A 16943-nucleotide genomic window follows, 5' to 3' on the forward strand; every position below is an offset into this window, starting at 1 on the left:
AACTTTACAAAAATACTTCTTTTTATTAAAAGCAGCAATTTCAAGCAGAACAATACACAGAATGTAAACATCACTAAGTTCAGCTCCAGCCTGCCGAACCTTCGAGGAAGTCTACACTAAATGCATCTACCGTACTAGCGACTTAACAGACTATATTATAATTTGAAAATATATTTTCTACTTTGAATTAAGAAAAAAGTGATTTATCGTAGTCTGTCCCAGCGCCAGATACTGGCATCATCGCACACAGCTATAAGGATACTGCTGTCCCTGCTAAAACTGGTTTGTCGAATGGCAGCAACGCATTTAGGATGAGTAAGAGTCGTACACCTATAAATAAAAGAAAATTATTCAGCTGCAAGGTTAAATGTGCACTGGCCACTGCACCATGGAGCGCTGCTTCACCAACCTCTTACTTATGTGACCTCGGAGGAGCTGAAGGGCGACAGGATTATGCGCTTTGTGGTGTGGTTTGTATTCCAAACGTGGAATTGGGAAAGCTGTAATTTCCTGTTTGCCCACTGCCATTTCTCATCCTCTCAATTTCATTTATTTTTATATATATATATGTATAAACATACAAATAGATATATAATACATGGTGTCAAGCCGCCTTGCCACACCAGTGAGGAACTAGAAAGCCAAATCTTTACAGTCTCATTACTCAAGTCCTTTCACCTATTTCTTCTTCGTCATGTATTACACCCACCTAGAACATCTTCTCTTAATTGCTCTGTAAATTTTCCACCTAATTCGTTTGTAAGCTCTTTGGGGAACAAATTGTCTTTTCCTACATCTACATATGGTACCCAGCACAATCTGACCGGGGCCTGATTTATTAAAGAATAAATCAGTAAAAAATAATAAATGTTAACCTTCAGGGCATCAGAATGTTTATTTACCTAGTAGTTAAAATGGAAAGTAACTACTACTGTTAGAGAATTACTATAGTTATCAGTAAAGGAAAAAAGGAAATTATCCCAACTCTGTCTTGGCAAAAATATGATTTTTCAAAAGTACTCACTTGGCTTTATGAGGATCCTCTATTTCTAAATCCCAGACATAAAGTTTGCCGACCTGATTGCCCAGAGCAAGCATCTTTAAAAGAAAGTAGAGGATATAGAAGTTTTAAAACACTATCTCAAAAAAAGGAAGTCAGATAAATTGTGTGTAAATGTATAACATGAATCACTTCATTACTTTGTTGGAGGAGCTAGAAATACTATAAAACTCATCTCTTTTCTTCCACTTTATTCTCCATCTCTGCAGATTTGGGAGGAAGATATCAGTAAACATACCCATAACAAAAAACATGTATTTATTTGGTGGAACTTCTTCCACCAGGCAGAGCCCAGAACAAAATATCTAGAGCTCCTACAGTTATATATAAAGCCCCTTGCAGCAAATCATTCCGCTCCTTGAAAATCACATGAACCAAGACTTCCTGTGCCCACAAACGGAATCAATTACAAGTTACGCACCTTCAAACACAGTCAAGTCCAAGCTCACACGTACCTTTTGCCAGAAATCCATGGAAAACCGCATGTACCATATGTCACACTGGCTGTAATCAAACCTCCCAAGTATGGTCACGTTGGACTCACTGGGCTTGATTTTATCTATGTCATCTTCCATCTTGCCAGGTTTCCAGCACACAATGGCATTTTCACAAGACTTGGGGGGGGGAAACAATGAAAAAGTAATTACTTTTATTTACGATTTATACTGCACATTGGGTCTAACTATAATTATAAGCAAACATTTCACCTCACAGCTTCTGCAATGACATTACAAAAAGCACAACAGAAAATCTCCGTCCTTACTGTTTAAAATCCTCGAAATGAGCAAATAAGAGTAACGTAGCTGAAAATGCTGCGACATTACCTTGGAAAGAATTAGATCTCCCAACCATCGTACACAGTCAACATAGTTTCTGTGTATGTCTCTCGTAGAGAAGTCAGGAAAGTGAATTTTCTGCGAAATAAAAGGCCTACGGAGAAAATTGCCAAGTGAGCTCCAAAGAAATACAGAAGCACGAGCCTAAGTTTCAACGGCTGGTTTTAAGATGTTAAAAGGACAAGCCTGGCTTTTTTTTGTTGTTTTAACAGTTTCCTAACAAAGTTGATTTTGTATGTTGTTTTGTTGCTTCTTTGGGCTTGTTTGTTTTTATAAATAATGGGAACAGTCCCTGTTTTCATCCTCATTCCTAATGAAATAACGTTTCCCACTGTACCAGACTGTGCAGAGACAGTGCTAAACAAAACCACTCCTTCAGCTGCTGAATGCAGCTTCCATTGCCAAATACTTCAAGACCTAATTAAAGCTCGGTTTTCCTGATGCTGCTTCTGCAACATCTGAACAGTTAAACAGAACAGCACACTAAAAAAACCCCACGATTATTTAAAAAGCACGCTAAAAAGAAGCATCATTTAACATTTGGTAACATTACCAAAAAAAGCGAGAGTATTTTCACAGCTAGTCTCATTGCTGAGCATGTTCAGTGTGTTTTAGACTCTTCAATTCACTCAATGGTTAAACTGGAAGTTAAGATTAAAAAGTTGATGAACTTCATAAAGGAGGATTTCTCTATCATGTATCTAATTGCTATGTTTACTTGACAATTTATTCATATCTGAGGCCAGATCAGAGAATGATTAATATTAAAGATCGTATTACATAAACAGTTTTGTCCCCACCCCAAAGTCCAATAGCAGATACAATAATTAGTAATAAATACCCAATATAAAACTATCTGTGATATTTAATTACAGGTTTGATTCCTTCCTAGAAATGTTGAGGTAAGAGAAAGAAAAGCCACTGACATCTCAAAACACAGTGAAATACAAGCTTTAATTAAGGCTAAAGATAATAATTCTGAGTATTTTCTAGACATGCAGATAAGAAATTAAGATACTCAAAAGTGTCAGGAATTTGAATCTGAATTCAGTAAACATCTACTGAAGCCAACATCAATAAGACAGATTTGGTGTCCAGCACAATCGCCAGGTCACTCACTATCCTCAAGAACTCCCAATTTGGATGCAAATTATCTGGGCCATTGATGAGGATATTAATGTTTTGCAAAGACAGCCAAGAAGATGAAGACGACATACCTGTTGGTTTTATTTGGGTTGTACTCATAAGACTCTTTGATGGCGTTTATCATTCTCTTGGAATTAATTCTCCAGAGTTTGAGAGAGTGATCCATCCCACAGGACATGATTTTTTCACCAAGAAGGTCATAATCCTACATATATGAAATAATTTTGAGGACCCCCAGCCTAAGCTGCATCACAACTACTCAGATTTCATTCCATCATTTCCATCAAAACAGCATTTTCTGTGCAGAGAATGCAGTAAAGCTGCATATTTCAAAGAGAAAAATGCTGACAACCTAAATCCTGCTCACTGCAAAGAAGCACAGTATCTTAATAATTATATTTACTCTTTCTCAAGAAAGAGAGGTATACTCAACAGCGTTGACAGACAATGAATCTACTGCTAGTGCTTCCTCCTCAGTAAATTCCCTAATTCTCATTTTATGGAGCAACTTTGGCAGGATTCCAGGGCTGTGACAAGGGTGATGACTGTTTACAACCACAAGAGAGTAAGACAGTGTTGGGTATCATATAGATCCACCCCTCACCTTCCAGGTCACACACCAGGAATGGAAATAGTTCTTAAGAGCAGCGTATTAAAAGTCAACTGTTCTAGCTGGGATTTGCTGGGTACCAGTGTCTGTTGACAGCCACTGAAGAGCAGCGTAACTCACCTGAAATAACTTATTTCCTTCACTACCATGTCTCTGAAGGTTTATTTGCTCTTGCCGCTTTGGCTTGATAAGACCTCAAGAACTTCAAATGTGGGACCATCGTGAAAACGTTTTACTCTTTCTAGCCCCACTGAGCTCTATTTTGTTTACTTCTAGGCTGCACTGTGAGAAAACCAGCTACTGAAACATACAGAAAGCGAACACCTGTCCTGTATATCAAGAGGTGGTCAGTTCAATCAAACTACCGTAGTTTTAAACTTGTCTATCCCCTTCAAACAGTATTTATGCACTTCAGGGAACTTTTTAAAAGTAGATATAATATCAAAACAGTGCACAAGAGGATAAAAAGTTGTATATTGTAAGCTTACTACCCTCTGTAAATCTAAATCACTGCCCCACAGTCTTCCACTTACTGCACTTAACACCTCATCCCTGTGCCCTTCTACTCCTCCAAATATTGCAACCAGCGTGTCTGTCTGGATGTTCCACAGTCTCAATGCATGATCTATAAAGAACAAATAAAATTACATGCTGCTTTTTATATGTACATATGAATAATATATTTCAGCTTAACCACTTTCAACAACAGGTGTTCATGTAAACATCAAAAAGGCACTTAATTCTTCTTCACTCGTTAGAAATAACGGGACTGCATTAACTACAATTGCCATTACAACTAAACTACTGTTAGAGTAATTCTGTAATTGAGAAAGTTTGCCCACCCCCCTCCCCTAGAGCCAGCTTCTAGAAAAAATAAACTTGGATCTTTAGATCATCCAAAAAGCAAAGAGTCTGATCTTAGACAAGTATGTTTTTATTCAGTCGTATCTCAAAAATAATTGTATATATCAAAAAAACCCACTAGAATTCCTTTCAGCCATTCTTACACCAGCATTCAGAGAAGCTTTGATTTTCCATTTTCTTAATCTTTAAAATATTATTCTTCACGAACCACAGACTGCAGTGATGGGAGAAACTATTTCTATGAACGATATGTACTCCAAATTCAATGGGACTAATCCAATTGTTTAAAGAACGTTTTAACAATTTCCAATGAAGAACTTCTAGTGTTTTCCCTATTTGGAAATGGGAATTTCTAGTGTGTTCCCCTTTTGGATTCCACAAGTACACTGCACTGAAATACAGCAACACCAACTGGAAGGCCACACAGTCCCAAATATCCTCCTATTTTATTATTCATCTCTCGGCCAAGCAGTTCTGAAACTCCAATATTCTCCTGCCTCGTGCCCTCTTGGAGATAGTACCAGGTCCAGAGATTGCACATTGAAACTTGCAGTACTATGGCTGATGGCAAAATGTTATTAAAAAGAGAACCCCAAAAATATGCAGAACACAAGGACTTCACAGCACAAGTTTGACAGTTCAACAATCAGAGAGGCTCCCAACTCCTATTCTCGTGGAGTTTCATCAGTGAGACCAAATATACTGAAGTCAAAAGTGCCCTTATGTGAACGTTCCCAACCCCAGTGGTCCGGAAGGTTTGCTCTTATGGCAGATCAAGTATCCTCTTCCCTAACAAAACAGTCACAATTAGGAAGCTGTGACTGTTGAGACGTTCTGAACAAGCCCATAAGACACCACACCAAAAACTCGCTTCTCCCTTCACTAATACACTTTTTACACAAAGCCTGATTAAAGCCAGAGCTGCTCCTGAGCGACTGAGAATCAAATTTTCCCCCATGAACAAGGCAGTGAGTGTTGTCTGTGACGCCAAGATATTCCCACTAGATGGCAACAAGATTCAACAACTGAAAAAAATGTAACTCAGCTGTTAGAAAGGAGAGAGAGACCCCAATGCTCATGTTTCTTCTTTCCTAAAAGCAGCACTGTTCACAATCCCTTTGCACCACAGGAGTTATGTTTATTGTAGGCCATGGATTTAACTATGTACAAGATATATCGCCACAAAAGAGGAAGATTTACTCTCGACTTTCAAGGTAAACTTGTTCAGTGCCACTCATTAAAAAAATTCATGGAGGTTTTGGCCATTTTCAAGACCAAAATCCAATCCAAAGTATCCTGATATACACAAAAACAAAAGAGGTTTTTTTCCTCACCTTTGCTTACAGATAAAAGGAGATTCGGATCTCTCGGATGGAATTTCAGTTCATTGATTGCATTTCCATGGCCCACGTAGTGCTGGGATAGAATTCAGAGACCAAGTTATCATTTCCCATCACATTTAGATGTATTTAGAAGACATAGGTTTCACGCCTTATTGAAACACAAGCTGTATCTCAGAGTTCTGAGCGCTCTACCTTTATGCACTGCATTGTAATAGGATTAATTATCCTAATAATACCCCTGGACCCTGCCACGGCCAGAAGAGGATGGCTGGTGTTGCTGTCATATGTCCACGCACAGGTATAGAAATTTTCATCTGCCTAAAACATCTTACATTAAGGAACACAGAAAGAAACAGGACTTGGGTTTTTTCGTTTTGTTTGCTTTTTTAAACACTGAGGGGTTTATTAAGTAAACTCGTTGCCGATTTACACAAGTGCCCAAGAGTCTCTACTGGACCGAACAGGAAAAAGATTCATATTTGATTATACATCTGCAACTATAAGAAACATCACCTTTTCTATAGAGGCCAATTCCCTGACATCTGTTTCATACCATAAAATGGAACACCATCCCTCCCTTGGCATCGGTTTTCAACCTTTTTTGCCAAAACATCCAAAAACTGGGACTAAATGAGGATAAATCAAGACTTGAGTTCACAACTTATTCACTCGTATACTGCAAATGATCAACGCAAGTTACTAGACTTCAGAGCATGAATCTGAATTCTTAGGCTTTAAACCCGGTTTCAATTCACAGGGAAGCTCAGACCACTGTAAAACAGCAAATGTGAAACTTTACACAAATATTAGTGTTGGGAAGATTAAACTGATGGAGAATCAGCTTTCAAGTATTTTAATACGGCATGTTCCATGAGTCTGCGTTTTTAATATTTTTTCAATAGGAGGGACTCTAGGATGTGGGAAAGAGGTAAGACTTGAACCTAACATAAGGAATGTGCTACACAAGCAAAGTATTAAATCACAGACAAAACCTTTGTATGCTTTTCCCTACAAAGACTCTTAATTTTTGGTAAAGAGGAAGGAAACGAGTGGCATTTTAACTTAAAGGATACGTCAGCATCCACATAGGATTGCAACAGCCGGATTTCTCCTTGGGAATGACATTCATATAAAGTAACCTGGAAGAAAAAAAAAAGGAAAAAGCTGCTGCTTCTTTGTGATATTTCAAAAAGCAATCACATGCACCTGTGGACTGATTTCTTGATGGGGAACAGTTGCATGTCTTTATGGTTTAGATCGCATCCATCATCTGTTCCCACCAGGTGGAAATGGTTTGATAAAAGGATGCTCACAGCAGTTGCACTAAAGCATCACTCCAGGACCTGTCAGCAGTACTTCCCAGATATCAAAATCTATTATTTGAATTGTCTCAGTAAGGTTAAAGTCTATTTGGAATTAGTTACTCCAACCATCTCTAACATGAGTTGGTCTTTTAATGAGCTTCTGATACCTTGTTTAATCTTAGTTTAGCACTTTTGGTAACTGTCAGGTGGAACAAACCTGGAAATTAAAGCTTGTTGTTTATTCACAGCTCTGGCACAGAACACATTTGAGGAGTTATTTTCATGACACACATCCTTCTTCAGAAAAAGCCTATAAATTCACTCCACACAGGCCATTAATTTAGCTACTGAGCTGCCTGGCATCATTGCAGACATTTATCCTATTTTAGACCATACTACCTTTTGGAAACAATAACATCTCTGAAGAGTAATTTTAGTGCAAAGTTACATTTCTTCACCTCTCTTACTCATCCCATGTTTATATTACTGAAGGATTTTCTTCTTTATAGGCTAATTCCCCAATAGCTAACACAGGACTTCATAAAACAATCCAGAGGATGCAACTCTCCCAGATAACAGATGCTACATGCATCGGAAATAAAGCTTTCTGGATGAAACAAAAAAAAAAGAATGCTAGCAGAACCGCACGGAAAGGCTGACGGTTAAAAACAGATTACTCACTCTATTGCTGCCTACAGTGGCAAATACAAGGGGATCACCTTCTTTACTGTGCCAGTTAAACTGGACTCCAAACAGAGGCTGACCATGGTCCTCCTGTAGATGTAAAGTAAGATTAGAGACAAAGAACAAACATACACAAAAACCACAGACATATTATTTCTGTGAAATTCAGCTGTGGTGGTAATCAGTTTAACTCATATGTTTTCCTCCTCAAACTACTGAGTTCACATCCAGTATAATTTCACATGGTGAACAGTTAAAAAGAACAGTTTTATAACATCACATTTTAACTTGGCTGTCTTAAGGGAGGTTAAAGGAATATTCTGTGCTTCCCACCCCTCTGCTTTTAAGGAGTCAAGGGGAAGAACTGTTGTCTCATTGTGGTGGCCAGAAGCTGGCAGAACTCCTCAGTTATATTTGCAGTCCCACTACTTCGTTTTGCAATTTTCAGCAAGTCAACCTCTGCATCTAAGGCCACATCTATATGCATTTTCTATTGTTGTAATTACTTCCACACAAGGATTTACAGCTTCACAGAGGTGAATTATTAAGACAGAGAAGAATTACACTGGCATAAGGGTGGAGAAGGGCCAAGTTTAGCTATTACATCACAGTTAGGTCTTGCAACTCTGCCACGGACACAACGAACTCTCTCCAGCATGTCACAATGCTGTAGCAAAGTTCATGTCTACAAAGTGTCTTCAGATCGCCTTCACAAACAGTTACCACAGAAATGCCGAGTATTATTTTTATACAGCTTACATCAGAAAGGAAAAAAAATAATAAAAAAAGCAGATATGTTTATGAATTGTGATGAATATGGTGGTGCTTGTTAATAATTGATAACAGTATTTTGGCCTGTCCTGACAGGATGTTTTCAGCAAGAATAATGTTCATGAAAGTGCCTCCCCACGGGGGACTGTCTGGGACAGCGTGGGCAGGAAGGAAACGTCTCATGACGGCTGCTCAGCAGCCTTCAAATGGCACCGCTTCAGACACCAGCCCAGAAATATCAGCCTTGGCCTGTCCAAGAACCAAAGAATAAATGTGAGGAGGGGGTGTGGGTGGGGAGTCCAACACTGCTCAGAAAAAATAAAATTAAGGAAGTCTGGAAGAATTTAAAATAGCATTATTTACTGGGAAAGGCAAATTGTGTTACTAACAGACATAGCTAGGAGAGCTAGAAAGAGAAGGGAGAAAATCCTTCAGAGATTAAAGCCCTCCTGCACCTGTTAAAAAGAGCTAATAGTTTTCAAAGCTGAATACAGATTTAAAAGAATTGTTCAAAGTTTAACTTGAAGTATTACCTGTCGTAACATGAAAGAACAGAGCAGTGGCTTTATGTGGTGAGGGATATGGGATATTAGCAAAGGGAAAAGTAGCAAGGTTATTAGCGACCCCATGACAGAGGGAAGAAGCAGGTATTCAGCATCTGTAAAGCATTATATTTTAATTAGAGAGGAAGAATGAGGAAAACTGTATGCCATAAAATTGCACACACAAGGCCATGATTTTTAGTGCTCAACAAAGCTACAAATTTTACTTTCTAAGCTTATTTTTGGAGTGTATTTAACTCTTGAAGAGAATGGCTGAGAGGTCAATTACAGAATACTTTAAAAAAAAAAAAAGAAATTCACTAATTAGTTGGTTTTGAATTTCTGTGTGAAAGAGTTCATTATGTTGAATATTGAGGACTTTCCACATACTGCATTAACACAGGTAAAACACAGCAATTCTTACAGCTTTATTACAGAGATGTATTATCACATAGTATCACAGTATGTTTGGGATTGGAAGGGACCTCAAAAGATCATCTAGTCCAATCCCCCTGCTGGAGCAGGAACGCCTAGGTGAGGTCACACAGGAACATGTCCAGGTGGGTTTTGAATGTCTGCAGAGAAGGAGACTCCACAACCTCCCTGGGCAGCCTGTTCCAGTGTCTGTCACCCTCACTGAGAAGAAGTTTCTTCTCAAATTTAAGCGGAACCTCTTGTGTTCCAGCTTGATCCCATTACCCCTTGTCCTATCATTGTTTGCCACCGAGAAGAGCCTGGCTCCATCCTCATGACACTCACCCTTTATATATTTATAAACATTAATGAGGTCCCCCCTTAGTCTCCTCTTCTCCAAACTAAAGAGCCCCAGCTCCATCAGCCTTTCTTCATAAGGGAGATGCTCCACTCCCTTCATCATCTTTGTTGCCTTATGCTGGACTCTCTCCAGCAGTTCCCTGTCCTTCTGGAACTGAGGGGCCCAGAACTGGACACAATATTCCAGATGTGGTCTCACCAGGGCAGAGTAGAGGGGATTAGCAGCTTTTGCACTTGTTTCTCTGGAATAATCTTGTTGTCATGTACACTGCTTCTGATAAATTTAGTGAAATGGGAAAAGTGAAGAGGAAGATGTTTCTCTCCCCTCAAAATAGGATATTTTTCCAGTGTAAGTTGTGATAAGTTTGTGATTTTCTAGGTAGGACCCAGACTAGGGTGATGCAGAGAGATCCAAGAGAGGGCTATACTGTTTCTGCATTTGAGTACTTACCTAAAGTATTTAGTAAACTTTTCAAAGACAACCTATTTCGCTGGAAAAATTACTCTGTGAGACAAACTTCTTTAGACTACTTATGTCAATACATTCCTCACATCAAGTGCTACAACCCCCAAGAGCCTGACTGTACATATTGCAGCTTTTCTGGTGTTTAAGAATGAAGTAGTGAGATAGAGGCTCTTGCAGGAACTCAGGATCTGAAGAAGTTCTGCTCACTTCATTTAAGCTACCATCATCCTCACTGGTTAGAGACAGCCCATAGCTATTTTAATAACACCTCTCTGCTCTAATTTTTGTCTCGAGTGCTAAACAATGAAGCATGTTTTTAAAAACGTTACGCTTTTAGGTGCTGCACATTACAGTTATCCTGAGATGCCAAGTATGTCACACAAAGCTGACCACTGTTTGTACAAACAGAAGAATGACCCCGATGCTGGTCCAAAAGTAGAATTGTGAAATGCCATCTTGACCCTGGTACAAATAAAGGGCACAAAACCCAAAGTACTCACGTTCTTCCTGCACCAGAGGAAGGCGGCAGAGGAGAAAACAGGTCTACAATTGTTACAAAAGCAAATAAATAATCAATGGTCGGTTATCATAGAATGCCCCGAGTTGGAAGGGACCCACAAGGATCAACGAGTCCAACTCTTAAAGTTCTGCCTTTACTAAACACCAACTCGGGTTCAGTCAGACAGTAAGACCAGACCTGTTTTTAGACTGAAGGCAGTGAAGTAAATACTACGCCAACACAAAAAGTAATCACCTGCAACTACATGAACACATTTTAATACGCTCCCACCCACACTGCCAGCGGGGAACCAGCTGACCACTTGCGCATTTCCAGTTCCCAGAAGTGGACGCAAGTGGTTTTAGGCAGGGATTTTAGTTACCTATCCTTCACACATCAACAAGCTAGAACATTGCATGTGGCTGGTTATCGATCCCCAGCTCAGGGGAGAGCAAGTAGAAGCTGAGAAACAACACAGGATTGCTGCCCACCACTGAGTCACACCCTCAGCAAGAGCAAAGGGCACAGCAAATAACAGCTTTGTTTTAAAGGGAGCACATGAAAGCAGAACACACGCCGTTCTTTGTTGGAAGATCTATAAGCAAAATGTATATCGGTGTATGTGAGGATGTGCGTCTGTTAGCCGTATATGCTCATTTATAAACTACATTTCCATTCAGCCCACAGAGAGCAAAGAGTTTTTCAGTACACCTTGCAGTAATCTAGTACCGCAAAAAGCAAAAAAAAAAAGGCAGCGTTTTATTTCCTGTCATCTTCCAAGTTATATTTTTGTTTTCCTCATGCTTAAATTTCAACCAAAATAACTTCGACAGTAGTGTTTAAAAGGCATATTTAGCAAGCACTGAGTTTTTCAGGCTGAATCATAATCATTTACCATTAAAGCAGACAGTAACAGCCATATATTTGTTTCCCCAAGGAAAAGTGAAAAGCAAAATAAGAAGGAAAAACAAGAGTAGGAAAGTGGAAAAGCACATGATCTCTACATCCCTAAAAAATATTAGAATCTATTTCCATGTCTTTACGTATTGACTCTTCATTAATTTCAGTACCTGCACCTGGCAGCATAGTTCAAAGACATATAAAATATGGGATATATGATGTGATATCCGAAGAGTCACAAGTGTTTTTCTGAACCCATATACAACATTGAATCGTTAAAGAGTTTATCCCCACAGGATCTGCAAAATTGGTATGGAAGAACAGTAGTGATACTGTGAACAGGAAAAAGAGAGGCTTCCTCAAACATGAAGTAAAAACAAGTTACCAAATTTGGCTGCTACCTAGTCTTTGTATTGTCATGCACGTTTACTAATATTACCATTAATTGCAGTTCAAAGATAAATGGGGAAAAAAATATAATAAAAATATTCCACTTAGCTGAAATGCTACACTTACTCCTTCACAGCTTGATTCCACTTGCATGGGAATCTGGTCCCAGGCCCTAATCCAAATCCGCAGAATTCAGGGATTAATTAACTTTATAGGGTGGTCTTTTGAGTCACCCTATAGTGGGCCCTGGCATGAAATTGGGGCGAGGGAAATGTTCTGTTTTCCCAGAATACACTTGAAAAGCACTAACCCCTTTGGAATATCTGGTCTGCGGACAGAAAACAAATACGCTTAGCAAAACTCAGAACTTGTTAAACATTTGGGTGCAGACAGGCTCATGCCTGTGTTTCAGGTATGACTCGAAGCCACAAAAAGCACCATCTGTGGGGGCGAGACATGCGAATCACAGGAACAGCTGCCTACCTGAGTGAAAATGAACTTCCCTTCCTCCTACACCCTGAAACGACTGGAGATAATTTTTATACTTAAAAGAAAAAAAAAAAAACACATTAAGATAAACTTGTTTCCCAGATAGTTTTGTCAGCGTAACTTCACATCGCAGTTTCTCCAGTGGCAACGCTCACTTAGGAGTTTTCCGTGCTGCGAACCTCTCAGCTACCCCAGCATTTCAGCCAGGGAGTCTGGAGCCGAAGTTTGGAAACAGGCACATCAGCACAGCTCAACAGTTTAGTGTGGGAGAACGACAAAAAACTCCTAAAGCAATTCTGCAGAAAATATCACTACGGAGCTGCACACATCCTCTTGTTAGCGAAATATGAAGTTTAACAAAACTCCCATCTTGTTCCCGATGTAATCTTTTCTTTATTTAGAAATCTTATTAAAATCAGATCAGATGGCATGTTTACAGCTTTTGTCACATAAATATCCCACACAAGGCAGGGGAATGAAAAAACAACATCCTGACAGTGTAAAAGAATCAAAAAGAAAATTCATTCAGTCCACCGTAGTCTGCTACCAGTGCAGAAGAAAACAACAATACCCTAAAACACAGTAACAGGGAGAAAAGACCACAAATCCACATCCCACCATCAGGTATTAAGTGGGAAGATAAATATGACCTATATCAGGTGCAAACATGTAATCACAACGCTCACAATAAATTAACCCAATTGAGCTATACAGTATTTATGACAACTGCCAGAGAACAGAAAATAGCTGATCTGGTAAGTGTGAGGAAAAAAATACATCAAGATTTTTGGGTTGGTGTTTTGCCTTTGTTTTTTGGTGTTTGGGGTTTTTTGTTGTTTTTTTGTTTTGTTTTGTTTTGGGTTTTTTGTTTTGTTGGGGTTTTTTTCCATTTGATTTGTTACTTGGTTTTGGTGTTTTAATTTTTTGTTGTTTTAAATAAATTTCATCAGGTAGCAAAATCTGTACAGGTTCTGTGCTTTGCATCAAGTTGTCACAGGTTTTGTTTCCTTTGGAATTTGTTTATCCAGTTTCTTATCTTTATGTCAAGCAACTACAGCTTCAATTAAATACGTAATTATAACATATCACACATATAATCGCGGCTCTACCTACTGTTTCCTATTTCTCAGTATACTTTTTCTTCAAAACTTTAGCTATTCCAAATAAAAAGGTACTTTCTTCATAACATACATATATACATAACTGTATACGTATACAGATACTTAAAAATACTAATCTTGACACTGTCTCCCAGTCAACACCAACATTACAGACAGCAAGTGGTACCCAGCATTCTCATATTGAGTTTACACATACCTACCTTTAGGCTATTTACACATTTGAAGGAATATTTGCACTTCTTGGACTTCCATTTGCCTTTCCCCCAGCTTTTCCTTCCCGGCGCATTAGGAGTGTTTGTTGGCGTATCAGGGCGTTCGGTGTTAGTACCACTTTCAATGCTAACGGCATCATCCTGAAAACAGACAAATTATATAGAATGTAATAAAGATATCATTAACTGCTGTATAAATTCAACTCATTTTGGAGCACTTAGCCTTTTCGCTTTTTCTTGTCCTCCATAAGCACAGATCTCCTAGAACTTGGTGTTGGTTTAAATCTATTACTAACATAACAGCATTCCTCCCTAGGAACAGAACATCAGTCACGCGAGGACTAATCCAAGAGGGACAGACATGAACTGTGATCTAGTGAAGTTTCTTCAGAATACTAGTAGCTTTTCTCTTAAGAAAACATCTAAAGCAGTTTCTTTTCACTAGAAAGTGACTTTGACATAGATGATCCTGTCCTGTATCAGAAACAGCGTGGTCAGCAGGACAAGGGCAGTGATCCTTCCCCTGTACTCTGCATTGGTGAGGCCACACCTGGAGTATTGTGTTCAGTTCTGGGCCCCTCAGTTCAGGAAAGACATTGAAGTGCTGGAGCGGGTCCAGAGAAGAGCAACACGACTGGTGAAGGGACTTGAACATAAGACCTAAGAGGAGAGGCTGAGGGAGCTGGGGTTGTTTAGTCTGGAGAAGAGGAGGCTTAGAGGTGACCTCATCACTCTCTATAACTACCTGAAGGGAAGTTCTAGCCAGGTGGGGATTGGTCTCTTCTCCCAGGCAGTCAGCAATAGGACAAGGGGGCATGGGCTTAAACTCTGCCAGGGGAAATTTAGGCTGGACATTAGAAAGAAATTCTTTACAGAGAGAGTGGTCAGGCATTGGAATGGCTGCCCAGGGAGGTAGTGGACTCGCCGTCCCTAGAGGTTTTTAAACTGAGATTGGACGTGGCACTTAGTGCCATGATCTAGTAAACGGACTAGAGTTGGACCAAGGGTTGGACTCGATGATCTCTGAGGTCTTTTCCAACCCAGTCGACTCTGTGATTCTGTGAAACGAGCACTATTGAAGTGCTGAAGGAAGAGGTTGCTTGCTTAGAACATTATGCTTTGCCATACCAAGAATCTAATTGTTCTGAGAGACTTTTGGACACCGCCACCAGCATCGGGTGCAGCACAGCTCTGCATTAGAAGATGAACTTTCACCCCTCCCTCCTGCTCCTTTCTACAGATACTTAATTCAACTAAAAGCCAGGGAAAAAAAAAATAGCTGGCCCTCCAACCATCAGCTGCCAGAGCTATGGTAAGGATGGGGAGAACTGAAAAAAAGGGGTGCAGAAAACAACCCACCCACTTGCTGAGCAGTTTTAGATCAGCTTTGGACAACAAAGAGCAACTACAATTTCATATCCAGTCTGGCTGCAGGACACTACTTAAAATGACATTTCTATTCTCTGCACCACCCATCATGGTACACCACAACTTCACCTGCGCTGTAACTGGCAACCCTGTGCTTCCAGAGAAGTGACTTCAACTTGCTAAAAATCAACTTTTTTTTTTTTGGCAAGGCAGTTTCTTCACTTTTCATCAGATTAGTGGGGGAAACAACTCATCTCAATGCCACGTGATTTCCAGACCTGAACTGAAAAAGACAGAGGCAGACAACAGCCTGTCACTGAAGAAGATTAAGTGTAACATGAAACTGCATCAGGAACTCCACAAGGAATACAGAATAAGGTCAACTACAAACATTAATACACCAATTCCCACCAAACGTTTATTCTTTGTCCCAGTTTCATACCTGTTTCATCAGATGCCAGTAAAACTGTACTGGTCTTTGGTTGCCCAACGACTCTGAAAATCAGGACATCAAGAGGAAAAAAAGGTAGAAAGACAACACTGCCCAAACCTGGAGTCATTCCCTTCACGCTGCACCCCTACAAGAGCCAACCTCCCCAAATACATATAACCAAGTTCAACAATTCTTACACTTCCTAGTTTCTTCTCCTTTACTCTACAGAATTCCAGAGCTTGCCAAATTCTCATCTCCCAAGCGCACTTGCTATAATACTTCACATAACTGAAGTCTTCTCTGGACTGGTCAAATATTGTCAATATAAGAACACCAGGTACCTGGTATGATGCAACTACACTGAGTAACTACGACATAACCAACAAACTTGCATCCAGGATAACCTGTGAAACAAAATATACCCTTTCTCCAAATGAACACTATTATGCCAACTTTTAAACAGAATCCTCATCTTCCACCTCTGTGACAGGTCATGTTTTCAGAAACCAGACAGCCACGGTCACCGATACCCTACAACAGACACCGAACCAACCCTGAACGTCTTCATCACCGAATTACACCTGCGTCCACAAGTGCCGCAGTCCCCACTCAGTAACTATGTAAAATGGCTGCTAGATACCTTAGATGAAGTTTATCTTTCAAGTGTAAAGCCATGCTCGATCAATCACATCACCTTTGTTCCAAGCACTTGGTTTTTACAGAATCACAGAACGTCATGGATTGGAAGGGATGTCGAAAGATCATCTAGTCCAGTCCCCCTGCCAGATGAGGTTACACAGGAATGTGTCCAGGCGGGTTTGAATGTCTCCAGAGAAGGAGACTCCACAACCTCCCTGGGCAGCCTGTTCCAGGCTCTGTTACCCTCACTACAAAGACGCTTCTTCTCATATTTAACTGGAACCTCCGTGTTCCAGTTTGTACCCATTGCCCCTTATCCTATCATTGGTTGTCACCGAGAAGAGCCTGGCTCCATCCTCGTGACACTCACCCTTTATATATCTGCAAACATTAATGAGGTCACCTCTCAGTCTCCTCCAAGCTCCAGAGCCCCAGCTCCCTCAGCCTTTCCTCACACGGGAGATGCTCCACTCCCTTCATCATCTTTGTTGT

General features: G+C 39.9%; 1 protein-coding gene across 1 annotated transcript in view; it reads right to left on the bottom strand.

Moving 5' to 3' along the window:
- The window catches only part of EED (embryonic ectoderm development), an 18280-nt gene continuing 1337 nt past the window's right edge, over nt 1-16943 (bottom strand). Inside the window, exons 2-12 of the mRNA XM_065031174.1 lie at nt 14000-14152; nt 7845-7937; nt 6933-6998; nt 6052-6177; nt 5851-5932; nt 4186-4277; nt 3114-3247; nt 1885-1990; nt 1516-1674; nt 1025-1098; nt 1-330 (exon numbers count right to left, since the gene is read on the bottom strand). Of these exons, the coding sequence (XP_064887246.1) occupies nt 204-330; nt 1025-1098; nt 1516-1674; nt 1885-1990; nt 3114-3247; nt 4186-4277; nt 5851-5932; nt 6052-6177; nt 6933-6998; nt 7845-7937; nt 14000-14152 (1212 nt within the window). The 3' untranslated portion in view covers nt 1-203. The remainder of the gene's footprint in view (nt 331-1024; nt 1099-1515; nt 1675-1884; nt 1991-3113; nt 3248-4185; nt 4278-5850; nt 5933-6051; nt 6178-6932; nt 6999-7844; nt 7938-13999; nt 14153-16943) is intronic.

The sequence above is a fragment of the Columba livia genome, chromosome 1 (assembly GCF_036013475.1).
Source record: "Columba livia isolate bColLiv1 breed racing homer chromosome 1, bColLiv1.pat.W.v2, whole genome shotgun sequence".
NCBI lineage: Eukaryota > Metazoa > Chordata > Aves > Columbiformes > Columbidae > Columba > Columba livia.